The sequence below is a fragment of the Pongo abelii genome, chromosome 1 (genome assembly GCF_028885655.2).
Source record: "Pongo abelii isolate AG06213 chromosome 1, NHGRI_mPonAbe1-v2.0_pri, whole genome shotgun sequence".
NCBI classification, from domain to species: Eukaryota; Metazoa; Chordata; class Mammalia; order Primates; family Hominidae; genus Pongo; species Pongo abelii.
In genome coordinates, this window is record NC_071985.2 from 185,838,321 (window position 1) to 185,865,866 (window position 27,546).

The 27,546-nt window shown below is 51.8% G+C and overlaps 2 protein-coding genes across 2 annotated transcripts; one reads left to right on the plus strand and one right to left on the minus strand.

The window, feature by feature from the left end:
- Nucleotides 1-3,707: 3,707 nt before the first annotated feature.
- On the minus strand, nucleotides 3,708-9,680 carry FOXD2 (forkhead box D2). The gene has a single exon (XM_054535072.2). It carries the CDS (start codon nucleotides 9,549-9,551, stop codon nucleotides 8,070-8,072), a length of 1,482 nt encoding a protein of 493 aa, XP_054391047.1. The 5' UTR covers nucleotides 9,552-9,680; the 3' UTR covers nucleotides 3,708-8,069.
- LOC112130789 (actin nucleation-promoting factor WAS-like) lies at nucleotides 9,550-15,599 on the plus strand. Its single transcript, XM_054549340.1, has 3 exons — nucleotides 9,550-9,639; nucleotides 9,950-10,421; nucleotides 13,092-15,599. The coding sequence occupies exons 1-3, from the start codon at nucleotides 9,550-9,552 to the stop codon at nucleotides 13,130-13,132; spliced, it is 603 nt and encodes a 200-aa protein (XP_054405315.1). The 3' UTR covers nucleotides 13,133-15,599.
- The last annotated feature ends 11,947 nt before the right edge of the window (nucleotides 15,600-27,546 follow it).

A 27,546-nucleotide genomic window follows, 5' to 3' on the forward strand; every position in this document is an offset into this window, starting at 1 on the left:
TTATTTACTACAATTATTATGCATCAACTAAAAATAAAAGGAAAAGATCTGGACCAGTGTCTATTGTCTATGTTATTTGTCTATGTTAATTGTCTATGTTAATTTTCTATGTTAGTGCATAGATGCTGCAGGGTCCAACTTTATATCTAGGATCCTGCTGAGCAACTCTGGGCAAATGCCACCCCCACCTCCTCTAGACCAGTTTCCCATACAATGTTAGCCTTGGAGACCCTGCAAGCTCTGGCATTTCAGGCTCTACAGCCTGCACCTGCCTCCTTGATGTAGGTCAGTTTTCTGGCAATGGAAGGGAAGACTCCACAGTCACCTAGGACCAGTAGCCAAGACCCTCTGTGTGGTCTAGAGGGGAGGAGACTAGCAGCACCAGGCCAGAGAACAGGTCCAAGGCCACACAATGGAGCCTCTCAGCTGCTCTGGAACAACCTGGATCCTGATCCCCAGGCAGGCTGCAGGGGCTGGACATAGCAGGAAAGGTAAGAGGTAAGAATCTTGGGAGGAGGGCTGACTGCTCCACCACTGCCCTCACTGCACTCCATTAGCACCTTCACTTTGTGCTCCATGTTCCCATCCTTGTCTGCAGTAGGGAAGGAAGCTGGAAGAAGGATACGTCCTAATTTTTGTTAAGGAACAGAGGAATAGGCTGGGAACTCAGGCAGGGACTCATTCCTAACCCTTCCACTCCAATCCTCTTCACTCACATTTCTCCAGCCTCTGCCCAAGACAGTCAGGGAGACTTACCGTACTCACAGACTCACAAGATACATCACAAGTATACCTTAGCACACACATAGTCATTCATCAATATTCACCCCTAAGCACATTCTCCTGCACACACTGATGCATATCCATACCCTCTCACACACAAGCATAAACACAGTCACAGACCCCAAACACCCAGAAGGCACACATCTATGGGCTGTAATACCTGCAGCCGTCATGACAAAGTGAAAAGCTACAAACTTAACCCTTAAAACACCAAAGTTCTTTTTTCTTTTTTTTTCTTTTTTTTTTTTTTTACTTCAAATATGGTGATAGTCAATCGTTATATCTTTCTTTGGTTTCTCAACTACCAAGTTAGATTGCTTGTAATGATGCCAGGCAGAAGTTCACTGCTTGTACCTCCAGGACAACGCCCAGCACACAGTAGGTGCTCACTAAATATTTAAGGAAGGAAAGAAGGAGCCAGACAGGAAAAAGATCTCCAGAGTTGGGGGCAAATGAACTCGCCTGTGTTTGAGCATTATCAGGTAACTCCTCAAACAGGAAAACTGTTCTTGGTCACACACTGAGCCCTGACGCTGGCCTTACACATTTTAGATGGTCAGCAGATGGACCAAGGTGAGGGGTGCTCAGATCAGGGGCCGGAGAGGTCGCGTGGCTCATCGGAATCCGGAACTCGCTTCGTAGTTTGTCTGCCCTCGCATTGCAAGACCCATGGGCTTCCAAACAGACACTAGGAACGATCCTCAGTCCTTGCAGATCTTCGATCTGCGATCCTCCTGCCTGCCTTCGGGCTCTGCAAACCATAGCTGACTGGGGCAGCCGGCACCCAGTGAACTGGGGCCAAACTGGCCTTAGGATACATATCCTCATACCGTTCGGGTCCAGGGCTCATCTTCCCAGCTGCACAAACTATCTGCTGTGTGACCCCCGCCAGGTAGGTTCCACTCCAAAGCGGAAAGTAGAGCCGTGCTGTCCTCAGAACCCCCAAGCTCCTGCAGTCTGGGTCAAAGGCTAATTCACGCAATAGCCTCACTTAGTTGCCCTCTTTGACTATGATGACTGTTGAGGAGGCGAGACCTATCTCAAAAAGATGTACAGGCAACTCAAAGTTGAGACAGGAACACAAAAGGCCCAGAAGGGGCGTCGGGGAAGGAAGGTTTGGGCCGGGGTGGGGGTGGGGAGGTGGACTCCTCACACTCAACCCGAACCCAGCACATTTGCATCTGAACGGGATGGGGCATCTAAGCCCAGGAGTCCGAACTCCACAGACACCTGCTGGGGGAGGGGGCGCGAATCGAGGGTCCTCTGTAAGCACCGGTGAGTTAATGTGAACAATAAAGTCCACTCCTGTACCCTCAGCGCTTACCCCACCCTCCGCCACCACACACACACCGGCAGTGTCTACACAGATAACTCGAAATGCACTTTTCAGGTCTGCAGTGATTTTTAGGAATCGAAAGGACAGATTTGAATTTTTTGTTCCCCCAATGATTCGCCCTTTCCAGAACTGAGATCCATGCAACTGCAATTCCAAAGATCCTTCTGCCTGCGTAGACAGAAATGCCCCAGAGATGAAAGCAGCCTGAGGCAACTTTCCAACACCTGGAGAAGTGAGCACAGATCTCCAATGCCCGGGCTTCCCGTGGTGAAACGCGCGGAATCCCTGTAGCGGCATCGGAGCGCATCCTTCCCAGCCGAGCGCACTTGCGGGGTCTGATGAAAACCCCTCGGAAGCCGCGTATCTCTTAAATAACCGAGCAGGCAGTGGAGTGGCAGTAAAGCCTGGGACTCGGTTACCCACTCCGGGACGACGAAATTTCGGCGAGGAGGCTGGCGTGCCGGGAGGAAGGCACCGGGCAGAGACCCCTGCTGCGGGAGAAATGCAAAGTCGCGGACAGCGAGCGACTTCCGCTCAGAGTCCGCGTGGAGCGAAAAGACAGCGCTCCGCAGGGACCCAGGACTCGAGGCTGAGAGCAGAGGGAGGGCCAGAAACAACCCAGAAGGTGACGGTGCGGAGTGCAGTACCCGGGCGCTGCGGAGGAAACCGCCTTCCTTCCCCACCAGTCCAGCAGTCCGAAGCCTCCAGGCCTCCGGAGCGGCCGCAGCCTCGAGCGGCAGCTCTAGCTCCGCTACGGAAGGAGGCGGTGCCCGCTCCGCCCAGCGCCGCGCCGCGCCCACTAGCCCGCGGAAAAATCCGTTCCCGAAACTAGAGCTGGAAACCTCAGTCCTGTCTACAGGTTCTCTGCTGGTACGTGTCTGCGCCGACCTTAAAGAACAGAGTAATTCCGCTCCAAAAAACCCAATCAACATTTGTTTTGCTCACAAATGCTTTAGGAGGATGAGTTATCCTGCCCGACCGCTGCCCATCTTTAGTTTTCTTTCAACGTTTCTCCAGAGCGCCAAACCTCAGAGCGTCAGCCCCAGAGACAAATGTGGGCTGGATGTCATCGTCCTGGTTGGCCCTCCTGAACGCCTCCCCAGGCCCCAGCCTAGACAACCTTTTGAAGCACGTATCAGAATTAAGTTAGGCGCAAACCCAAACTCGCCCCGCTTTTCTTTGGCTTGATGCATAGGGTTCGAAATAAACTCCGAATTCGGTCCGTAAAGACTCTAGGCGAGCTGCCTCCTCCCAACTTCTCCTAAGCACGAAACCTTACGAGGCACGCTCCACACACAAAATCTTTTCTCCCTTTCTCTTACAGGGTCCTTCGTTTAAACAGCGTCGGCGCCTTTATTCGCCTGACCCTGTGCGCAGGAAAACCCGCCTGGTCGGTCATTGTCTGGTCCGCGACTGCCCCCGCCCCCGCCCCAATCAGTGTCACAAAACGCCCCTTTCAACAGATTCCAAACCCTCTTCACCCGGGCTCACCGAGCCTTCAACTTCATTAAGTGCGCGCTGCGGCGGCGCTGGAGGAGGCGAAGTTTAAATAAACCGGAGCGGAGAGGGAGGAGGGGTGGGCCTGGGGAGGGTTGCTAGTTGAAGGTGGGAGAAAGAAGTGTTTTTGAAAAGGGGAAAAAAGTCATCAGGGAAAAAGCGCTTTGTAACCACGAAGACGCGCCCGCTGTGGCGAGAACAAATTGGATATGGAGGGGAAGTGTCCGCCCCCACCTCAACTCCGGCTCCTGGGTGGTCCGAGGAGCCCCAGGAGAAAGAAAGAAAGATGGGGAGGAATAAGCGGTGAAAAGAATTAACCGCTTTAATTGGGCTGCAAGAGAGAAGTGCGGAGAGCCTCACCGATGTGCTTCGATCACCCAAACCAAATACCTTTCAATAAAATAAAATGTCTGCTCTTAGCGGCGGCTGAAAAACGTACGTCAAAGTTTCAGAATCAAGGCTGTTTTTCACAGCCCTAGAAAGTAAATCTACAAGATGAGGGAAATTCGCCCGGAAAGACCCCCTCCCCTTCCTTGTGGCCTCGGGCCTCCGGGCGCTGGATGAAAAGGAATGAAATTGAACGAAATTGAACGAAATGAAGTGAAATTGACCAGTGAAATTCGCCAATTTTCTTTCCCTTTAAACTGCCCGCTCTCAGCAGCACTCTCTGAACCCCAGGCCGATTTCCTACCTTCTTTTTTTTCTCACCTTAGAGAGATGAAGGTATGCCCTGAATATTTTCTTATTATTGTCACTGATTGTTGGGGCCTGCAGGGCAGCAGAACCTCAGTTGCCTCCACCCAAGCACAGACGGAACCTACAGGAGCCCCTCCAGATGGGATAGCCTGTTTCTCCTCTCAGGATGCCTAGTGAATCTCCTTAAACTGAACACCCACCCTATGCACCCATAGTTTGGGAGGAGTCACCCATTAGACCCTTCCAGTCAGGAGGAATTAAAAAACATCCAGGAGGATTCTACCATACAAATCCTAAAACTCTCTCATCCTTTGCCTTGAAGTCCAGATCCCAAATGGGCCCTTCCCAGCTCCTAACAGGTTCCCCACAAAGACAACCTAAAGGAGCCCCAAACTCTAAATACCCTCCCTTCTTCTCTGCCTTCAGCATCTGGAGCCTTGGGAGCTCCCGCAGCAATTCCCTTTCTGAGGCCAGTTAGGCATCAGTGGCTTCTCTCTGACTCCTGATCCTCAGACCACAATCTTCTCTGGCTCAGGTCTACCCTTCTTGGCCCACTGAGAAACTGGGGTCTGAGTCATGGGTCTGGGGCTCCAAGATCCCTAGAAGCCCCTATAAGGGTACATCTTGCTCTTGTTCCCCAGTCCTCTTTTTTCTACCTTTTCCTGATATGGATTCTCCAACACACATTGACACCAAGCAATATGCTCAGATAAATTCACACACACACAAACATACACACACACACACATACACACACACACACACACACACACACAGAGAAGGGTCTGCTGCTTCTCCTATAAATAGCAGTTGTGGAAGTATCTCATCCAACTATCCACCATCAGACATAATTCTGGCTGACTTAATTTTCTCCTCTAAAGAGGAAAAACCAATTAATAAATCTTTTACGTAAACCTCCAATCTAATATCTGGGAGTGACATATTCATGGTAAATGAGATCACATAGCTACAAAGTGCTTTACTGGCAGCACATACACACACACACACACGCTCACTTGTGTGGGTGCATGTTCCTTCAGTCATAGTCACCATTCCTCAAGTGAAAAGAAACAAAATTAAACTCAGAGAAATTTAAGTAGACGAAGCAACCAGCCAGAGACCTTCATCCCAGTATCAGCAGATGTTTCTCCCTTTATACCATCCAACCTAACCTTACTTTGCCTGGGCCATTTGATAAAATGGTGGGAAGGTGGCCCACTCCGTTTGACCTCCCTCCACTTCTACAGTCTCTCAACAAGGAGAGGGTTGCCTTGCCTCTGGCAGAGGGACTGCGTGTACTCTTTGCACCTTGAGCCTCATCTCTTCTCCACTGGTGAAGGCGATGAGAGACTTGGGAACCCCAAACAACCCTTCCCCAGCTCTGGTGTGTTCTTCCCACCCTAATCCTGACTTTGACACCCTTTCTACAGTAGTCTCAGTTCTCCACCTCCTCCTTCTTTTCTACTATTGCCAGCTGCAGGGATCCTAGCTGAAGAGGCCTGTGTGGCTCATCTCTCTCAAGTTCCCTGCATCTGGGTCTCTGACCCTGTCTTCTTCCTTCTCTGTCTGTCACTTCATCTCCCAACCCTTGCCCTCAACATGTGTCTGTTTTCTGTGAAGGCTACACTGCCTCTTCTTGCACCTCTGTTTCTCCTCTCGTATAATCTCACTGGAATAGACAGAGAAAAGAGCTAAGCAATCATCTCTGCTTCACCCAAAGATCACCTCTCACTCAACACACTGGCAAGTCTGGCCACTGGGAGTCCTGGGCATAAGCAGAGAGCTGGGAGACTCAATGGGTTTATGGAAGACTCCAACCAGACCAATGGATTTGCTCTCAGGCAGTAGCTTCCAGCTATGAGTCTGGCTCAAGGGATGGGAAGTTTTACCTTGAGTGTTACCCCACTGACTCTTTCATTCAGCTCATAGTGCCCCTCTAACCCTCTTGGGCTGGAGGAAAGAAAGGTTTCACAGTCCCCAGTCCAAGCCTTTTACTCTGTTACATGTGTTGGGGGGTGGCGGGGGGAGAGGGGATTCCAGACAAGGCCCTAAAGCGGCCAGGGAGAAACCTCTCTCCTCTCAGAGACAAAAAGACAGCGACTGAGAATCACAAACACACACAAAGACATGTTCACCAACATACATAGAAATAAAAATGCAGATATTCTGAAATACAATTCACACACACACACAAAGGCAAAAAGCAAGGAGCTGTGCTGACCCAAACACAAAAACGAATCATAAGTTCCATAAAAGCCCTTCACTCAGAAACAGAGGCATACAGAGTACACATCACCAGATATATTCACCTTAAATTGTACTTAGTGGGTAGAGTGTTCATGAACCCTTAGCACCCAGATCTACCCAGGCCGTGCCAACATCCAAACTAGAAGGACATGAGAATGCTCAGGTGCATTGGAAACACCCCAGGCAAAACTCCAGGCAAAAACCTTCTTAGGACTAGAACGAAAATGAAAGTGCTGGAGAGGCCACAGGCTTCCCAGAGATTCGGCCTTATTAACAGCTGAAGGCCAAGACCAAAGTGCCCCTTGCATCCTCTAAGCTCAAACCCCTCTCTGCCTGCTTGGGCTGCCCAGGGGCCTTTCCTCACTCCCCCTCTGCTGGGGAGCTAAGCTTTTCTGGGAGAGCCCCATCAGGGGCAAGGGAGTGCAGGCAAGCAGACAGAGCTGGTGACTGCTGAAGTTCACATACATTTATTCAATTGACACCAATGGGGAATAGGGGGTAGACAGATTTTTCTTTTCTTCCACACAGACCATCAGACGATTTCACAGAGTTTCCCCACAGTGGAGAAGTTTAAATCAATGCACACCCAGTGGACAGAGAACGCCGACAGCAGCCCGCTGTACAGATATTTACACAAAATTATAGGACCCCCTGCCACAGGGTGTGCCCTTGCCCACTCCACCCCCACCTCTCCAGTCCCTGGCCCAGACCCTTCTCTTCCACCCAATCTCATTGCCTTTAGCCACAATAAATATTACAAGGTCTGGGACAGGGTGGAACACTGACAGGGTTGCTGGCCGGAGATGGCTGGACCCAGCCAGCCAAGAGAAAGGAAATAAATTCCTTTAAAAGCACCCAAACACAAAAGAGAAAGGATTTTCCTCAGTGGAGTGGGATCCAGGGTTTCTGCAGGGAATATAAACACCCCCTGCTTCACCTCTCCGTTCAGCTCCGCCTGCGTAGACACTGGTTTAGGCTTCAAAGGAAACGAACTTCCTTGGAGAACAGCAAAAAAAAAAAAAAAGGTTGAATTTTTCTTTTAAGCACAAAGCAGATAATAGATGTCTTTAAATTATAATATTGGACAAGCAGGGTCTCAACGTTGGGGAAGAAGTGAGAGGGGAAAGGCAGAAAGGGAGACCCTCTGTTGGTGTTTCTGGCGGGATCCGTGGAGCCTGGCCGGGCATCTCTCCCGGAATGTGTTCGCCGACAGGCGCAGAGGCAGGGAAAAAACGAAGCCCCCACCCCCCTGCTTTTATTTCTCAAATTGTAAAGGATCTTGGCCTGCGACTTCTTCGCGTAGCCCCGGGCCTGTCGCCCTGAGCGATACAGCCCGCTTAGTCCCAACTATCTGCGAGATTCTGTGCGTGGAGCCTGAAGTGCCGTGTCACGCGTGCCGGCCCAAGGTCTGGAGACTTCATAAATAGACTCCCTGAGTTCCTCTGGGACCGCAAGAGCTCCCGGGAGAGGCTGAGGAGTGCGGACCTAACCGGCCCTGGGCCTGCTGCGGTCAGAAGTGGCAGCCACTAAGGCCGGCGACTTTGCTGGCAAACGGGGACCCTGAGGACAGCAGCGCGTCCCCGGGATGCGAGAGACGAATGTGGCCAGCAACGGGAGCCAGGGCCGGAGCAGTCAGCATGGCCAAGACCTGGGCTTGGCCCCCAGGACCCGCGGCTGCAGCGAATGGCGGTCCTGGAGAGCCCTCGCTGGCGCCCGGGGGTGCTGCCCCGCCGCCACCGTGGCCCATGATGTGGTCTATAGAGAAGGAAGGCCTCTGCCCTGCCCCGGCGCCCCCGCCGCCTGCACCACCGCCCGCGTCCGTCTTGAGGCCCTGGCGCAGAAGTGCGGTGGGCAGACCCGCCGCGGTGCCGGCTGCGGGAGGGCTCAGGGACGCCGGGTAGAAGGCTTTGGCGCAGCCCAGCTCCGCGCCCAGGAAGGCGGGCAGGCCTGCGGGGCCCGGGCCCGAGCCTGAGGCAGGCGCAGGAGCTGGGGCCGATCCCGCGCCTGCGAACACCGAGGCCGTCGGAGGTCCGGGTGGAGGCGCGGCGGCGCGGCCTGGGGGTACCGACAGCTGGCAAGGAGCGGCGGCGGCTGCCGCGGCGAAAGCGAAGGCGTGCGGGTGCGGGTGCGGGTGCGGGGCCGGCCCCGGCGGGGGTGCGCCGTAGGCCGGGAGAGCCAGCCCGTAGCCGTAGCCGTAGGCGCCGTAGGCAGCGAAGCCGGGCAGGAAAGCGCCGGGGTCCCCGGCCGCCGCGGCCCCGCCACGCAGCAGCAGCTCCGGGTGAGGGTGCGGGTGTGGGTGCGGCGGCGGCAGGGGCTGCCGCTTGAAGCGCTTACGGCGCCGCAGGAAGCTGCCGTTGTCGAACATGTCGGCCGACTCCGGGTCCAGCGTCCAGTAGTTGCCCTTGCCCGGGTTGCCCGGCTCGCGGGGGATCTTGACGAAGCAGTCGTTGAGAGAGAGGTTGTGGCGGATGCTGTTCTGCCAGGCGGGGAACTTCTCCCGGTAGTAGGGGAAGCGGCCGCTGATGAACTCGCAGATCTCGCTCAACGTCAGCCGCTTCTTGGGGCTCTGCAGGATGGCCATGGTGATGAGCGCTATGTACGAGTAGGGCGGCTTCACCAGCGGGCTCCGCGTCGCCGCGCCCCCCGACGGCGGTCCCGGCCCGGGCCCCGCTGCGCCGCGGGCCGCCGCCGCGCCTGGCCCCGGGCTCCCCGCTGCGGCCGCCGCCCCCCGGGGCGCCAGAGCGCGGGGCTCGCCGTCCGAGCAGCCACCCGACTCCTCCTCGTCCTCGGCTACGTCTGCCTCGGCTTCCTCCGGGGGAGGCTCGTGGCCGTGGGGGAGCACGTCCCGGGGGGCGCGGGGCCCGGAGCGAGCTGGGAGCTCCCCCCCGCCGCTGCCGCCGCCCACCACGTCTATGTCTGCGTCGGCCTCGGACAGCGCGGCCGGGGAGCTCTCGGAGGACATGATCTCGCAGCAGCAGCTGCCCAGGGTCATGGTGCCGCTGCCGCCGCCGCCGCCACCACTCTCCGGCTCCGCTCCGGCAGCGGCTGGGGCTCGGCCGCGCTGCCTCTGGGGCGAGTGCGTTTTGCGCGCGGGCGGGGAGGGGGCGGGGGACTGAGGCAGGCAGGGAGGGGTGTCCCCCGGCTCCGCAGCGCCTCCTGGCGGCCAAGCTCAGCCGCGCTCACCTTCCAGGGCGCGCCCCGCCGGCGGCCCCCGCCACTACCCTGGGAATCCAAGCTGGGACCCGCCGCTATGGCGCTGCGGAAGGAGCTGAGGCTTTCCCTTACCTGGGCGGGCCTCAGCCCCTAGTCCCCTCGGGGCGGCAGTGGTTGGTGGTGGGGGATTGTCCCTCCCGCCTAGCGGCTGCCTAAGGCGGAAGAGCCGCGGGCTAGGGCGGAGCTCCCTGGGCGGGGTGGGGCGAGGAGGCAGGGGCGGGCGTAGCGCCTCCGCTGAGGGACCCGGCGGGAACAAACCGCCGCCGCGGCGGGAGCTGGGCTCGAGTGGCCGGAGGCGGGCCCTTGTCTTCGCCGCCGCTCCTGCACCGTGTGCTCCCTGAAGCCGCCGCCTTCAGAACGCTCAGCCCCTGGATGTTAAGGCTCACTCGGGCGCCAGCCGCAGCCAGGGAAGTAGCGGCGGTCCCCACCCGTCCTCTCCCCAAGGCGGCGCCCGGGCCACCGGGGCCGAAGCGCAGTGGGAGCGCGAGCCTGAGACGCCGGGACCCACGCCGCCCCGCCGGGACCCACGCCGCCCCAGCGCGGCCCGCCGGCGCCCACCCGAGCCCGCACGGCTTCCAGCCCGAGGGGAGACGCATTCGAGTGATCACCAGGAGCGAACTTGGCGCCCGCAGCCTTGGGCCTGGGAGAGGTGAGATTGCGGCGGCGCCCTCTCCTCCCTCCGCGGTCGGGCCCGCCACCCCTCTCCGCGCGGGGAGGCCAGGCAGAGCGCCGGCCGCTGTGGCCGCGTTCCCGGGGCGCGGGCCGGTCTACTGCTCCGAGTTGGCCTGTTCTCCGACCCTCTCGGTCTCGGCATCCGTTTGTCTCAGTCTCTGTGACTATCTCACTCTCCGTGAGTCTCTGTGGAAACGGCATTTGTCTGGGTGTCTGTTCATGGATCTGGGAATCCGCTTAATTTCTCCCTCCCCTCTCCCTGGCCCCAGTTGCCCTGAGGACTGGACATCCCCCACCTTCCTGGCTCCCAGGGTTCTGGGCCCCACCGACAGGCGGCAGGACCTCCTCCGCCCCCTGCCCGACACCCTCTCAGTGAACCCTGACCTCGACCAAGTGTTGCCTTCATCTCTCAAAAGTCTTGTGCAGCTAAGGTTGGCCCTGTGCCTTGTTTCTCGCTAGCCGGGTTCTTGTCCATCCTATTAGACCCCTTTCTCCCCCGGCCTCCCTCCAGGACCCAGAAACAAGAAGCTTCAACACAGAGTGGGCCCATTTCAGCCTCTGGGGCACGGAAGGGGAGATGGGCGCTGGACGTGAGCAAGAACTGAGCGGATGCCTGGGCTGCTGCCCCGACAGCGCCGCACAGTGGCCAAAGCTTGGGCGTGAGAGGCCGGAATCCCAGCTGCCTCCGCTGTCGCAAGGCTGTGTGACCCTAATTAGGTGACTTCCCCGCTTCGGAGCCTCAGTTTCCTGTCTGCATAGTAGTTAAGAGCAGCGACCTTAAGTCAGGCTCCTGAGGTTCCAATCCTGCCTTCACTACTTACCCTGTCTGTCACCTTGGGCAAGGTTCTTTGCGCTTTGTTTCTGCCTTTGTAAAAATGAGGCTAGTAACACCTACCTCAGAACTGATGTATAAGTGTAGCCATATTCTAGGCCATTTAGGAAAGGGTGCTGAGAACACTTTGCAGTTTCATCTAACAGCAGCCTCCAATCTACGGGATAGCCTGGTGTTAATCCAACTCTCCCATTCCACAGATGGAGCTACAGAGGCCCAGGATAGGGAGAAAGAACTCACCCAGGCTCCTGCAAAGAGATAGAACAGAGTCAGGTTGCAACCCTTTTCACAGAATCCTCAAAATAGAGTTCTTCATCCCCCCAAGGTAAGGGCAGAAAAAAATGGAAGGCAGGTCTGACTACTCATGTCCTTTGAGAGGAAGTCACCTGGGCCCTCTCTGGGACCTCTGACCAAGGGGATCCATTTAATGTGCTGTTCCAGCATAAACTGTCATTGGAAGAAAGAGAAATCTCGTCCTCAAACCATGGACAGCAAATTGGACAGGGACTAGTAGCCCTGGAATTGGAATTTCCTGGGTGACAGACTGTCCGGGGAAAAAGGTCTTGGAGAGAAGCTTCTTGCGTGAGTCTAAGTAAACTCACATACCTAGGGTTGCTAGATTTAGCAGATTTATTTTATCTGGCAACCCTACACATACCTCAAGCTTGCTCTTGACTACATGGATATCTCTCACACTCCCAGAACCCCACTCACAGATACCCCACACCATGGACCACACACCAACTCCAACCCAGCTTAGCTCTGCTAGTATCTAAATAAGTGGAGAGAAAAAGTGTTGGCGTCATCCTACTCCATTTCACCTTCTGAATGTCCTGAATGTCCTCATTTCTTTTTTTTCCTTTTTCTTTTTCTGTCTTTTTTTTTTTTTTTTTTTTTTTTTTTTTTTACAGTTTCGCTCTTGTTGCCCCTGCTGGAGTAAAATGGCGTGATCTCAGCAGCTCACCACAACCTCAGCCTCCCAGGTTCAAATGATTCTCCTGCCTCAGCCTCCCAAATAGCTGGGATTATAGGCATGCACCACCATGCCCGGCTAATTTTGTGTTTTTAGTAGAGAGGAGGTTTCTCCATGTTGATCAGGCTGGTTTCAAACTTCCTACCTCAGGTGATCCACCCGCCTCGGCCTCCCAAAGTGCTGGGACTACAGGCATGAGCCACCCTGCCCGGCCTGAATGTCCTCGTCTCTAAAACAGCAAATGGGAACCAGTAGCTTCCTTCCTTGCCAGCACTCCCCTGGCTCCCCAGGCTCCGATCAGGGTAAGACTAGCCAGGGTATTTGCTGCCCAAATTTCCTACTTCAGACAAGAAGTTCTACCAAGCAGCTACAGCAGCCAGCCCTTGCCTCTGCCTGGCCTTGCTGCACATTCACTGCTACTGGAGACCTACACTGGGGAAGGGGAGTACAGAATCCCCAGCTTCTTCTCTGCAGGGTTGGGGAGGGAGAATCCAGACCCTTCACATACATACTTTTTACAGGAGCGGAAACTGAGGTCCAGGAGATCATGTTACTTGTCAGGCTTTTGAGGGGCGCTAAGCTGGGGTGGACCTACGTGTCCGGGTTCCCAGCCCAGAACCCCTCTGTTTATCCAAATAGCTGTTTCTCTAACCGAGCTCCGCTCTGTATAAAGGGATTTCTAGTAGCCTCTCATCCCTTCCAAGGTTCTGGGCCAGTCTGTTTTCAACAGTGTCAGGAGTAAGCGCACTGGGGGCTGGGAGAAGGGCAACCGCGGGATTCGGAATTTATTTCGTTTTCTTTGCTTCTCCCGTGACCCTTGCTTCTTTCGCCTGCCGGCTCAGCCTGTTTGGCGTCCTGCAGCAGTGCCTGCGATCCCGCGTGAGTTCGTCGCTCCCTCCGCGAAAACCTGGACCCTTTCCCGGAAGCCTTGGGCTCCAGCACCATGCCTGCTGCAGCCGCCAAAGAGCGGGAAGCCACAGGCTCTGCGGGTCTTGGTTACAGCGTCTCTGGTCGTGCTGGGCCTCCTTCAGCATCTGTTCCACCGCCCGGCCATCTCCCTCGTGCAGCCCAGAACAATTGGGAGGAAGCGTTGGCTGGCGGAGGGGGATGCCTGTTGGGCTTTTCCACTAGTTATTGTTTTTTGCGAAGAGTACGTTGCTATCAGTGGCGTCCGGGTCGTCTCTCCCTCTCTTCCTTTTGGTCCCCATAAATGAGCTGTTCTCGGCTCTGGGAATGAAAAGCCCTCCAGCGATTATGCGGATCTAATTAAGTCAATCAGGAAACTGCCGGAGAGCGGCACTGGCTTGAAGCGGAGTTTGTCCTGAGGCACAGCGGAACGATTGCACGCGGCCCTTTTCAGCGGTTCGAGCTTGGCCAGCGCCGGGCTGCAAACGGAAGCCTGAGCTGGGCTTGGGGAACTACGCCCGCAGACTTCTCTAATTTTATTCACAAAACTGGACACCCTCAGGGAAAGCGGCAAAGCCGGCGCGAGCCTCCTTCCCACTCTGGACCTAGCTGCAGCTCCAAAGCGAGACAGCTGTCTAGCCTCAGCCGGTACATCTCCCGGCCCCTTTCTCCACCCGGATCTTCGGCTGCTCAGAAGCGATCAGCTCCCTTAGCCCAGGGGGAGGCGGGAGACTCCGGATCCTGTGACCCGCGGAGGCAGACCTCAGACATGTTCCCCATGCACAGAAATGACTGGGGCTCCAGTATGTGCACCTTCAACTCTGAAGCCCACCTGCCCACTTCAGGCGCTGGCGCGGAGATAACCACCACGCGTCTGCCGGGCAAAGTTCGAGAGTATGAATTTACATCTTCTCTTTCCACTACTCCTGGCCACCGTCCCCTCCCAGCCCCATCTGCCCCGCCCCCAACCCTGGACTATGTGGTAGGGGACTCGCTTAAGCACCCAAGTACTGCGCGGTTGTTGAGACCAAGGCGAGCTGCGGAGCCTGTGGGCCGTTGTTCGTGGGAAGAGGGTTGCGACCTCAGGAGAGACCGAAAACAGCGCCACTTGAAACCCGCTGGTCCTGAAGATCACAGAGTTCACGGAGTGATAGGGAAGGCTCCACGCTCTTGAGAGAAGAGGCGGCCAGGGGCAGTGGGGGACGCTTCCAGGTATGTGGGAAAGAGAACTTCATGTCTAAGTGCGCTCTTGTGGGTCTCTCGGCCCCCTGGGCCGAGCCTCTCTTTCTCTGTCCTCATGTGTCTGTCCTCTGGACAACAGTGGCTCTGTATGGCGGATTGCGACCCTGAGTGACGGGCGCCTGTCTTGCGTCCTGTGTCCTGTGTCCTCCCCTCCAGACCTCACGCTTGGTGTCCACAGAGTGGACCCAGGACTGCCTGGAAGGCTTATCATCCAGGCCCACGACTTCCCCCCAGAGTCTGAAGCCTTGCGACCTGGTCGGGGAGGACAAACCTGCTCGGGATCAGCAGCGAGACCCTAGTGGGGAATGAGGATGGGCGAGGGTGCGCCTGGGTTGAGGGTCTGTGACTGTAGCATGGAAAAGGAGAAGTTCATGCAGGGATCGCACTGAGGGACAGCCAAGAATACTCCAGCGGCAGCCTCCCTCCTACCAATTACACGCCGCCTGCTGGCACAGGGGCACCTCGGGAACCGGACGCCCTTCCCAGGCCCTGAATTGGGGCAGCGCAGGAGGGAGGGTGCAGAGCCATAGCGACCTATGTGTACCATAGACATGCACATGCGCTCGCCTTCACGTGTAACCCTTCTGAGTCCCAGACAGGGTAACTGGCGAGGCCGTAAGTACCCTCATGGGGGCGGAAATATTGCCGGGTCCCTGAGTCCTCTGGGCAGATACAGAGCCGCGTAAGCCTCATGGAAACAGCCAGGGAACAGTGGGAGCTCTGGCCTCGCGGTGCGGACGGTAGTGATGGATTCCTGGGGAACAGCGACCTCTGGAGGAGCCTCTCATCCACACAGAGTCAGGAACTGGAGGACTAGTTCTGAGACAAAGCACCCTTTCCTCACCCTACTCCCATTCCACCCGCTTGGAAAAGTTATCCAGAGACTTATAACCTCCGGACTCCACTCTTCGCTTATGTTTACTTTTTTTTTCCAACCTGTACCCACGCTTCAAAATCCCTGCTCCAGTCCTGCCTCTTCCAGAAAGAAGCCTTCTGGCCAGCCCAGTTCCTCTTCCCCTCTTCCTGTTCTGAGCTCATTCTCAGGCCACACTGCACAGCCAACCTGCTTCCTGCCTGCTCTTCTCCAAAAAGACTGTGAATCCACTCCACCCACGCCTTGTGTTGCATGCTGGGCATGCCGTTACCTGCCCCACCCCACCCCACCCCGCAGTGAATAAAGACTGAAGTTATTCATTCCAAAACTGGACTGTAGATTTTTCAAAGTTAATTTCACCAATGGGGAAATTGAGACCCAGAGAGAGGGATGACTTGTCCAAAATCACACAGCAAACTGGTAGCAGAGGTGGAACTAGAACCCTACACCATTTCCCAGGCCAGGGTGCTCTTCATCTCACCTGGATGGGGAGCAGGTAATTTGGGGGAGAACTCGCTTTGATGGGTGAGACCTGAATTGAGGTTTCACATTGGAGCGGGGAATGCGGGAGGAAACTGAGAGAATGGTCATTGCTCCAGGATGAGGCAGGGAGGGCAATGCTGTGCTGGGAGGCCAGACCCTTCTTTCTCCCATCCTCAGCCCAGATCAAGCTACTTGGAAGGACTTCACATTTCAGGGGTTGGCTGCATTTCTTACATCAGCAAGTGGGCAGGGCTAAGGTCTGGGAACAGACTCAACTCTGGAAAATACCACCCTCCCCCATCCACCACCACCACCCAAGGGAAGGAGGAGCTGAGAAACCTCTCCTGCTCATACACTCAGAGGGCACTGCTGAAACCCCAGATCAACAGGAGGCCTTCTGGTGTTTGCAATTCAATTAGTGGAAAAGGTGGAAGTGTGATTTGCATGAGGCTCCAGTGATACCTGCTCAGTAGCCTGAGGCCTTCTCAGAGCTGCATCACTTTCTGTGTATAAGGTCCTTGTCTGCACAGGATACCTGGCAGCCTGGCCCCTACCTGGTTGTCCAGCCCCTACCTCCAACTACTGTTCTCTACTCACACCTGATTTCCTCTTTCTTCCCTCTTCACCTTTGCAGGTGGCTCACTTTTGCCTGGCTCACTTCTAATCCTTCCTAGTTAATTTCACACATCAAGTTTGTGAGATGCTTTCCCTGACAACACTCCTGCACTCACCTGACCGCCACCTCTGTGTTCTTGAAGCTCTTAGCTCCATCTGTTTTTGTTACTTGTTTTTCAGTTTGTAGATTTTATTACAGACCAGGAGTCTTCAACCTTTTTGGCACCAGGGACTGGTTTCATGGAAGACAGTTTTTTCCACGGACCAAGGTGGTGGTGGGCAAATTGTTTTGGGATGAAACTGTTCCACCTCATATCATCAGGCATTAATTAGATTATCATAAGGACCATGCAACAGGCAGGGCACGGTGGCTCACACCTTGTAATCCCAGCACTCTGGGAGGCTGAGGTGGGTGGATCATTTGAGGTCAGGAGTTTGAGACCAACCTGACCAACATGGTGAAATCCCGCCTCTAGTAAAAATACAAAAATTAGCCGGGCGTAGTAGCGGGTGCCTTTAGTCCCAGCTACCTGGGAGGCTGAGGCAGGAGAATTCCTTGAACCCAGGAGGCAGAGGTTGCAGTGAGCCGAGATTGTACCACTGCACTCCAGCCTGGGCAACAGAGTGAGACTCCAATCTCAAAAAAAAAATAAATAAATAAAAAATAAGGAGCACGCAACCTAGATCCCTCACATGCACAGTTCACAATAGGGTTTGTACTCCTATGAGAATCTAATGTCGCCACTGATCTGACAGGAGGCGGAGCTCAGGTGGTAATACTTGCTCACCCGCAGCTGACCTCCTGCTGTGTGGCCAGGTTCTTAACAGTTAGGTATCAGTTAGTGGCCCGGGGGTTGGGGATCCCTGCATTAGACTGTGAGCTCCTTGAGAACACGGCTCATTTTGTGTTCATCTTTATCTTTCCTCGTCTGCAAAATGGGGATAATAATTGTACCTACCTCATTGGATTGCTGTAAGGATTAAAAGAGATGATGCACATGTAAAGCACTTAGCCTACTGCCTGAAACTTTGAAAGAGCTCAATAAAGGCCGGGCGTGGTGACTCACGCCTGTAATCCCAGCACTTTGGGAAGCTGAGGCAGGCAGATCACGTGAGGTCAGGAGTTGGAAACCAGCCTGGCTAACATGATGAAACCCCATCTCTATTAAAAATACTAAAATTAGGCCGGGCGTGGTGACTCACGCCTGTAACCCCAGCCCTTTGGGAGGCCGAGGCGGGCGGATCACGAGTTCAGGAGATCAAGACTATTCCTGGCCAACATGGTGAAACCCAGCCTCTACTAAAAATACAAAAATTAGCTGGGCGTGGTGGTGCATGCCTGTAATCCCAGATACTCGGGAGGCTGAGGCAGGAGAATAGCTTGAACCAGGGAGTCGGAGGTTGCAGTGATCCAAGATCGTGCCACCGCACTCCAGCCTGGCGACAGAGTGAGACTCCGTCTCAAAAACAAAACAAAAGACAAAAATTAGCCAGGTGCAGTGGTGGGCACCTGTAATCCCAGCTACTTGGGAGGCTGAAGCAGGAGAATTGCTTGAACCCGGGAGTGGAGGTTGCAGTGAGCCGAGATCATGCCACTGCACTCCAGCCTGGGCAACAGAGTGAGACTCTGTCTCAAAAAAAACAAAAACAAAAAAAAAGCCTCAATAAATGTTTTGCATCATCATTATTAATCACTCTACCTCCTGCCAGGCACAAAGCCTGACACACAGTAGGTGCTCAATTAATGTTGGATATGTGGATATATTAATGAAAGAAAAGAGGAAGGAAGAAAGGAACGTATGGCCTATCTCTCTCTCTGGGACTCCCTATAGAACTCTAGGGAGTTCATCAGTAAATCATCAATGGAATTCTGTATTCACTGAGAACAGAGGTTGTAGCTCAGATCATCAATAGAACTATGTGTTTGCTAAGAACAGAGGGTTGCTTCTCTCCCATCAGTCCCCATCTTTGAGGGGAGGAGAACATGTCTCCCTCTCAGACAGAGTTTATCCATGGTTTCTGGCTGTAGCAGTCATTGGATTTGTCTGTTGTTCTCTCTGCCTCAGTTTCCTCCTTTTAAAATGGTTGTGACAAATCAAACCAGCTTCCAGACTGAGCCCTGCCAAAGTCTTCCAGGGGCTCCACATTGCTTGTAAGACAAAACGCAGTCTCCCTGGCATGATGAGCTGAACATGCTTACGGTTTTTGCATGTCTCGGCCCTCTGTTGAAGGAAACCTTCCCTCCTGTGTTCCATGTGGTCCTGATGGGGCTGTCCAATTTGTCCCCCTCACAATTACTCTCCAGGAGCAGACAGGCAACCAGCTGGGTCATACATACCATTGCAAGTTCAAGGCCCAGTGATTGGTCCAGGCAGTGGTAAGTGACCTAAGTAGCCAGTCACCCCTTCTACATGATTTGACATATGGACTCTGAGATTTGGGACTATGTAGACCATGGGACTGGCACTCTGGGACTCTGGGAGGAGCGCCTCTCCTTTTGGATCAGAAGACAAGCACACAGGCTTAGCTGTCAGAAGCCATCTCCCTGCCACATGGAGAGTGTTGTTTGACACCAAAGCCCACACACAGAGGAAAACAGCCTAAAGAGAGAGAGAGACTTAAAAATAGTGTTTGAGTCCCTGGATCCAGCTCTGCCTGAAACTAGAACCCCTAGACTTTCCAGACATTGAAAAAGAAAGAAATCTCCCCTTTTGCTGAGCTAGTTTGAGGTGGATTTCTGCTAGTTGAGTTGAATTTCACAAATAGCAGAGCCACAAAAGAGAAGAATCCTGGGTCTCCGAGACCACTGAACTGCCATACCACCCTGAACTGCCTGCACTGATTTATGTAAAAGAGAAATAAACTTTGGTCTTGTTTAGACCACCGATGTGAGATTGGGGGGGCCAGTCTGCCATTCACAACTGAAACTAACCCTGCTTAACGCACGAAGGTTTGAGAAAATGTCCTATAAACACGAAAGAAAGGTCTGAGGTAATTAGCCTGGAGAATAAAGGCTTAACACAGCCAGCATCTCCCAGTCTCCACAGGGCTGATCTGGGGCAGAGAGACCAAGGCAAAAGAGAGCCAGAAAGGGGTAAAAAGCCTCGCTTTCTGTGTCTCCATGCAAGGAGAACATTCTAACAGGGCTGTCTCTGAGATGTAGTAGATTACCTCGGTGGCTCTGAGCTCCTTGTCACTGAAAGTGCTAGAGTGGAGGCTGGGTAATCACTGAGTATGAATCATAGAGGCACCCAGGTGTAGCAAGAAGAGTTCATGTCTTAGAGCTGGGTTCAAATTATGCTCTTGTCACTTATTAGTCTCAGACAAATAATCTCTGTAAGCCTGCATTTCCTCATTTGTAAAGTATCCAGATAGCTGGGTTGAAAACGGACTAGGGAAATTTCTTATCCTGCCACCTCATGGGGACTCCTGAGACCTAGTGCTCTAGCTGGAGCCCGTCATGGATCAGGATGTCTCAGTGAGGTTCCTTGCCCTCCTCTCCAACCTTGACATGTTCAGGGACACCTCCATCCTGCCATGAAAATGCATTACCCACTGGTTTGTTCCTGCAACTGCAGAGGAACAGTGGGGCCTGAGCCAAGAGGCCTGGGCCCTACTGTCTGTCTTCTCCCTGACTTCCTATGTGACCTCAGGCATGCCCCTGCCTCTTCCAAGGCCTCAGTTTCCTCATCCTACATATGAGAAGTATATCTTCATCACAGACAATCTGGGTCTAGAACCAGGGCTCTTAACTACTGTGCCATACCTATCACAACAATCATAATCATGTTACTGCCTGGCCTTGCCCTGCCCAGCCCCCTCAAGGTCTGCTAGAACAGGCTACTCCTCATCCTCCGCCTAGGTCAGCCCAAAATGGTGACAACTGCTACATGAGCTGACATCACAGGCCTGGGCAACCCAGAGGTTCCCAGTCTGCTAAGGGCCTCATTTCCAGCCTTGAAGTTTGACTCCCCATTAGTTGCATGAACACCTCTCACAGGGGCTCTGTGTGATCTTCCCTCATCCACGCCTTCCTTCAAAGTTGGGGCCACTCATATCTGGGGGACTAGAGGCAATGAAATGGGAAATCTGAAACAGTAGAGGAACAGATCTTACAGCATTATCCTATGGTCAGAAGAAAGGAGTCACAACTGGGGACCCAGATGGGGAGACAGCACCATTTGGCAGGAAGCCTGGAGGCCTGAATGGTGGAGGTCCAAAAAGCTGGTTCCCTACACCTGCCATGGATGCCCAGGATTTGGGGGCTAAAAAGGAAAAAGAGCCACCACCTTGAATGGATTGACAGCCAGGGCACAGCACACCCCAGGGTGGGCATGGCAAGTACCCACACTGCCCAAATCGAGAGGCCAGGATACCTTGTGAAGGGACTGGTGGCAGACTGATGGAAAGGCCCTGGAGAAGAAGGCAGTCGGGTTTGAGAAGGTGAAAATCTGACTGTGGTCACCAAGGGCCCCTTTGAGAAATAAAAGGGGACTGCTGTTAAAAGGAGCCAGTGTGACCACACAGGGGATGTAGTGTCTTGACAAAGGCTGCATGGAAATCCACTTCCAGGGATTTCTCCTGCTGGTGTATCTGCACACATATGGTATGACATATGTACAAAGTCACATTGCGGTGCTGTTTGGAATGTCAAAAGGTTGGAAACAACATAAATGTCTATCAAGGACAGGTTAAGCAAATAATGAAACATCTGAAAAAGGGACTAGTATACTATAAAAGTAGAATATAGAAGTTCTTTATGTACTCATCTGGAGAAAGCTCCAAGATACGTTGTTTGTTTGTTTGTTTGTTTTTGTTTTGTTTTTGTTTTTGAGACGGAGTCTCGCTCTTTCTCCCAGGATGGAGTGCAGTGATGTGATCTTGGCTCACTACAACCTCCACCTCCCGGGTTCAAGCGATTCTTCTGCCTCAGCCTCCTGAGTAACTGGGATTACAGGCAAGTGCCACCACACCTGGCTAATTTTGTATTTTTTGCAGAGACAGGGTTTAACCATGTTGGCCAGTCTGGTTTCGAACTCCTGACCTCAAGTGATCCACCCACCTTGGCCTCCCAAAATGCTGGGATTACATGCATGAGCCACTGCACCCAGCCAAGATACATTGTTGAGTGAAAAAAAAATTTCAAAATGTATAGAACAGTGTAAACATGCATCCAATTGTGTTTTTCAAGGAGAAAATAATGTATACTTGTATTGGTTTATGTATGCAACAAAAATATCTAGAATGATGCATAAAAATCTAGTAACTGATTATCCACTAGAGCAAACTGGAAACAAATGGGAGACTTCATGGATGACTTTTTTATATTTGTAAAGTGAAGTGAATGTATTACTTATTCAACAATTAAATAAAAACTTTAAAAGAAACAGTTGGATTATTTCAATAAATAAGACTGAGTGTGCACAGCATAAGAATAAAAACCGTTACTATGGGCTGAACACTTTTTATGGGCTCCAACTTGAAAATATGGTTGGTGGCTATGAAAGTTGAAGCAAGGGATGTGAAGCCAGACATGTGATGTGCCTGTGAGTATCACCTGCCTGCCCATCAGACAGGGAAGCAGTTGAGTCTGCTAGCTAGGACCCCGGATTTTCTGCCTTTCCTCCTTCCTGTTCTGTTCCCATCCCTCCGTCTTTGGCTCCCTCCCTCTGTTTGTCCCATCTAAATTACTTTGAAAGTAGTCCGTTTTTTTCAGTCTGCCAGCTGGACAGGGGTTAGGATGGATAGAGGAAGAAGAGATTTCATAGGAACAAGAGCAGCAGGCCCTCCCCTCCCTCCTTTCAGAACTCCAACCCACCACCTTCAGGAAGCCTTCCTTTGTGAAGCCCACAAAACCCCAGCCCCTTCATAACTCAAGGGAGACAGACTGATGCCCAGGGTGGGTCCTGTGTCTCCCTCAATCAGGGTCCAGGCCTCTTGTCTCTAAGTCTCATCAACTCCCTAAACCCCAAGTCCAGCCTCCAGATAAGGGCAGTTCAAACCAAAGCTGCAGTATGCCCAGCTCTATCCAGGCTTTCCAGTGAGGGACATAGTGGAACAGAGAAGACACAGGCCCTGTCTGGGAAGCCCCCAGTCAGGCAGGGTAGAAAATCCTCACCCATCATCACAATGCTTTAGCAGTCACAAAGGCCATCCCTACCCAGGCAGAGAGGATAGGGCACATTCTCTATTTCCAGAGGTAGACTGAGGCTGAGTCAGGATAGAGGCTGGAATTGGTGAGTGACCAAGGAGACCTAGCAACCCCTCATCTCATAAAGCATTCTACATACTATATTGTCATCTGCCAATATTTGAGCTCTCTGAGCGGGGACAGTGTCTGATCCATCTCTGAGTCCTCAGCTGGGAAAGAGCACAGGGCCTGGCACAATCAAGGGACTTGGGGAGAGGCAGTAATTGCAATGAAGTGCAGAGAAAGGAAAGGACTTGCCTAAGTGTTTGACCTGAGACTAGACCCCAGGTTTTCTGCCTCCAGCCCAGCCCCCTTTCCTCTATCTCCCTCTTACAGAGTAGATAAATTGTCTGCACCTAGGGCCACCAACCTCACACCCATTCCAATTCCATTTGCAGTGGAGCAACTACCAAAGCCTGTCAAGAGGAAGCGGGGAGGGTGAAAGATCTGGGAGGGTTTTCTAGAGGAGGTGGGAACTGCAGCTAGTTTTCCTCTTCTGCACCAAACAATTGGTTTCCCTGCTGGAGCAAGTGCCTTTCAGCCACCAGGGGCTCCTGCCAGCCCAAAATAGCATCCAAATGGATCCTGACTTCATTCCAATGATTTCCTGCTCAAATCAGGTGCACACGAGGTGGCCAATAGGTGGCGCTTTTATCTCCAAAAATTGATGGGAGAAAGGAGATTAGAAAGAGGGAAAGGGGAGAGAGGGGAGTATTCGGGTTTGGAAAAGGTGTGGGGAGTGGAAGACAGACAAAAAAAGAGGAAACCAAAGACCTGTCATCACGGCTGGAAAGGCTCTTTTCAAGATCGGGACAGTGAGTGCGGGTGTAGGGGAGGGGGATATTAGGGTGAACTGAAGAATTTTATTGGTGCCTGGGGCTTTTGATCCAAGTTTCCACCTCCATTTGTTTCTTCCTGAGAGAAAGGAGAATGACTTTGAAGTCAGGCAGACCTGGAAGCAAGTCCTGGATCAGTCACTTTGCAGCTTGACCTGGGCAAGTCACTTAACCTTTATGAGCCCAATTTTCATCATCTATAAAGGTGATGATGCACAGTTCCTACAATGGGGAGCAAATAATTCTAAGAATGCCATCTTTGCATTCCAGGAATAAACTGCACGATTGCATATTTTTTTTGTAATACGTTACTAAGTTTAATTTGCTGATATATTGCTGACAAGTTTTGCATCATCTTTCATAGGTGAGATTAGGCTATATTTTGTGTATTCCTTTATCAGGTTTTGATAACATAATTAGATAACATAGTCCGTAGAATTGGGATGACTTCCATTTTTTTCTGTGTTCTGGAGCAATTTATGTAACTAGAGAAACAGGTTCCTCAATGGTTTGACAGAATTCACAGGAAAAAAACAGCTAACCTAGGTGCCCTCTGGTGGGAGCAGTGGAGGAACCATCTCTGACAATGTTGTCTGTTCCTTCTGAGCTAATAGGTCTACTGAAATTAGTTACTCTTTAAATTAGGCAAGCCAGACCAGTGGTGACTACCAGCAAAATGACCACTCCAAGCTTTCAGGGTTGGCCTGAGGCTATGATTAAATGGGAAAGCGTTTGGCCTTGGTAGATTAGGATGTTAGCCAATGGCTGATTCTTTCTATAGCTTTGCATATCTACTTTTTTCCACTTGCACCTCCACCTCTACCAAACCACCACCCTTTCCTGCCTGGATGCTGCAGTAGCCTTGTAACTGGTCTCCCTACCCCACCCCAGGGCCCCTCTAACTCTGTCTCCATGACATATTTGGGGCTATGAAATTTCCTCTGAGCACAAGTTTGACTACATCCTTTAGATTTTAATATGTACTGTTCTTACCTTTATTAATTTATAAATAGTCTATAATGGCAACTTTCTTCTAACCAAAGATTTATTTAGATAAATGTTTTAAAATGTTTAATTGCTTAGTTTGAAGTATGGTCCAAGAATATATACTTTTTTTTTTATTTTTGAGACAGAATTTTACTCTTGCTGCCCAGACTGGAGTGCAATGGCACGATCTCGGCCCACCACAACCTCTGCCTCCTGGGTTCAAGCGATTCTCCTGCCTCGGGCTCCCGAGTAGCTGGAATTACAGGCATGCACCACTACACTTGGCTAATTTGTATTTTTAGTAGAGACGGGGTTTCTCTATGTTGGTTAGGCTGGTCTCAAACTCCCGACCTCAGGTGATCCACCTGCCTCGGCCAAAGTGCTGGGATTACAGGTGTGAGCCACCGCGCCTGGCCCAAGAATATATTCTTATTCATGTGGGAATTTATAAAACTTTTTGAATGTTGTTTTTTTCCACCATAGTAAGCACATTCATATAAGCATATTCTGGATCACATAGATGACTTCCTTGTAAGAGATACCTAATACTTGAAGCCTTTATTTGCATTTATTATCAAGTAGTGCTACTTTAATCTTGAGATTTATAAAATGCAGATTTTATAAATATATGCTGTATTTGGGCCCGTTGGTATCATGGCCTGCTACATGAAGGAATGCCTGCAGTTCATTCAAAAGAAAAAAATGGTGTTAGCCAGGCATGGTGGTGCAAGCCTGTAGTCTCAGCTACTCGAGAGGCTGAGGCAGGAGGATCGATTCAACCCAGGAGGTCAAGGCTGCAGTGTGGTATGACTGCACCACTGCACTCCACCCTGGGTGACAGAGTGAGACCCTGTCTTAATCAATCAATCAATAAAATTAAAAATGGTGACTTTAGTCATCACATGGCCCAAGGAATGACAAACCCAGAAAACCTGCTATGGAGAAGTCAGAGCCACATTCACGGAGCAACTGATGTAGTCTCAGCAAAACCATATATATAGTTTTTGTTTTGTTTTGTAGATGGAGTCTCACTCTGTCACCCAGGCTGGAGGGCAGTGGCATGATCTAGGCTCACTGCAACCTTTGCCTCCTGGGTTCAAGCAATTCCCCCGCTTCAGCCTCCTGAGTAGCTAGGACTACAGGCGTGTGCCACCAGGCCCGGCTAATTTTTTGTATTTTTAGTAGAGATGGGGTTTCACCATGTTAGCCAGGATGGTCTCGATCTCCTGACCTCATGATCCGCCCACCTCAGCCTCCCAAAGTGCTGGGGATTACAGGCGTCAGCTACCACGCCCAGCCAAAATATATTCTTTTACATTTGACTAATGTTATGAACTTGAATTTTTATTTCATTGTTTGAATTTAATTTATAAACAGTTTTAACAAACACATAAGAAATACAAGTCTAGGGAATTTATACCTGCAAATACTGACATTATAATAAAAAAATTAAAGTCAGTACTGGAAGTCCACAGAATTCTTTCCCTTTAAAAGTAAACCACAATAACCAGTATCGTGCAAAATCCCCTCACCCCCATACTTCTAGGATCTCCCAGAGAGGTAATACACTTGGGCTCAAAACCAATCCAGTCACTACAGTGGAGGACTCTCTTGAAGGAGCCTCTCTGTTACCATGTTTGCCAGTGTCCCTGCCAAGGGTGTCACTTTCCTATGTACTCAATTTTCCATGTGCAAGGGTAATGTTGGCTTCCTTCTTAAATGGATCCAGGAGACCCTGAAACCAGCTCAGCACTATCCTGGGCCCAAAGCTACCCTCCCTGTGTTCCAATTCCCCCTAAGTCAGGAAGTCACCCCTCTCAGGGCTTCTCCTCTCAGGTTTCCTTCTCCTATAAGGGAATCTCCTGAGTTCTCCCTCCCTGTCCTCCTGCCAAAACTCTAACCCCTCATTTCCGTAATACTCCACCACCTTCCCTGCTTCCCTACAGGTAAAGCATACTAAGCTGAGAAAATATCTCCCATTCTCTGATTCCCTCCAAAAACAAGGTCTACAGAGAAGCACAGCATTGACGCAAATATTTCATTGTCAAATGCCTGCTTAGCTTCTCATGCTAAAACAATTTCAGATGTGCAAAGTTTCCAAAACATTTTACCTCGACTGAAACAAGGGAATAAACTAAGAAAAAAGGGAAAATAGTGACATCAGGAAGTAGAAGATCCAAAACAGGACACAGAATTCCCAAGGTAATGGTGAAGGGAATTTCCAGATCCAGCTCTGTTCAGCCAACCTGGAGCACCATCAGTCCAGATGAGCCGAAGGTTGGAAGGTTCTGGGAGAGATGCCGCAGGAAGGGAAAAGCACAACCACCAAAAGCAATTATAGGTTTCCTGGTAAGTTTGACCTCACCTCATGAAAAGCTGTACCACAGTGTTACTGGAAGATATGGGAAGATTTAGCTTCCCATAGATTTAGCTTTGTACCTTTGTAGATGCAAAGGAAGTTGAACAAATGAAAAAATAAGGCATTATTAAGTCCAGGTAAAATAAAAGGTTGCACACACACACAAAAGGAATTATAATTATAGTACACTAGTAGCTTATCACAGAACAATATTTACATAGTAACAATGTAAATGCTAAAACTTTAACTGAAAGCTGGTAATTTGAGGGGGAATGGAAGGAGATAAGAGATTTTAGAGGTAAATGTTCATCTATCATAATAGGAAGTTAATCGTTACTGTTTCAAGAGAAATGAGTATAAGCATGGAAATATGGAAGTATATTTCAAGAGAAAGAAATATGAATCGAAAGCAGATTTTTGTATGGAACAAAGCAGAGATCCTGAGAGTGGTGCAAGATACCACTATAAGCCTATGATTGCTACTTGACTTGTCAAATTATGTACTTCTTTCCATTTTTTTTTTTTTTTTGAGACAGGTCTCGTGTCGCCCAGGCTGGAGTGCAGTGGCATGATCTTGGCTCACTGCAACCTCCGCCTCCTGGGTTCAAGCGATTCTCCTGCCTCAGCCTCCCAAGTAGCTGGGATTACAGGCATGCACCACCACACCCGGCTACTTTTTGTATTTTTAGTAGAGATGGGGTTTTACCATGTTGACCAGGCCGGTCTCAAACTCCTGACTTCAGGTGATCCACCCGCCTCGGCCTACCGAAGTGCTGGGATCACAGGCATGAGCCACCATGCCCGG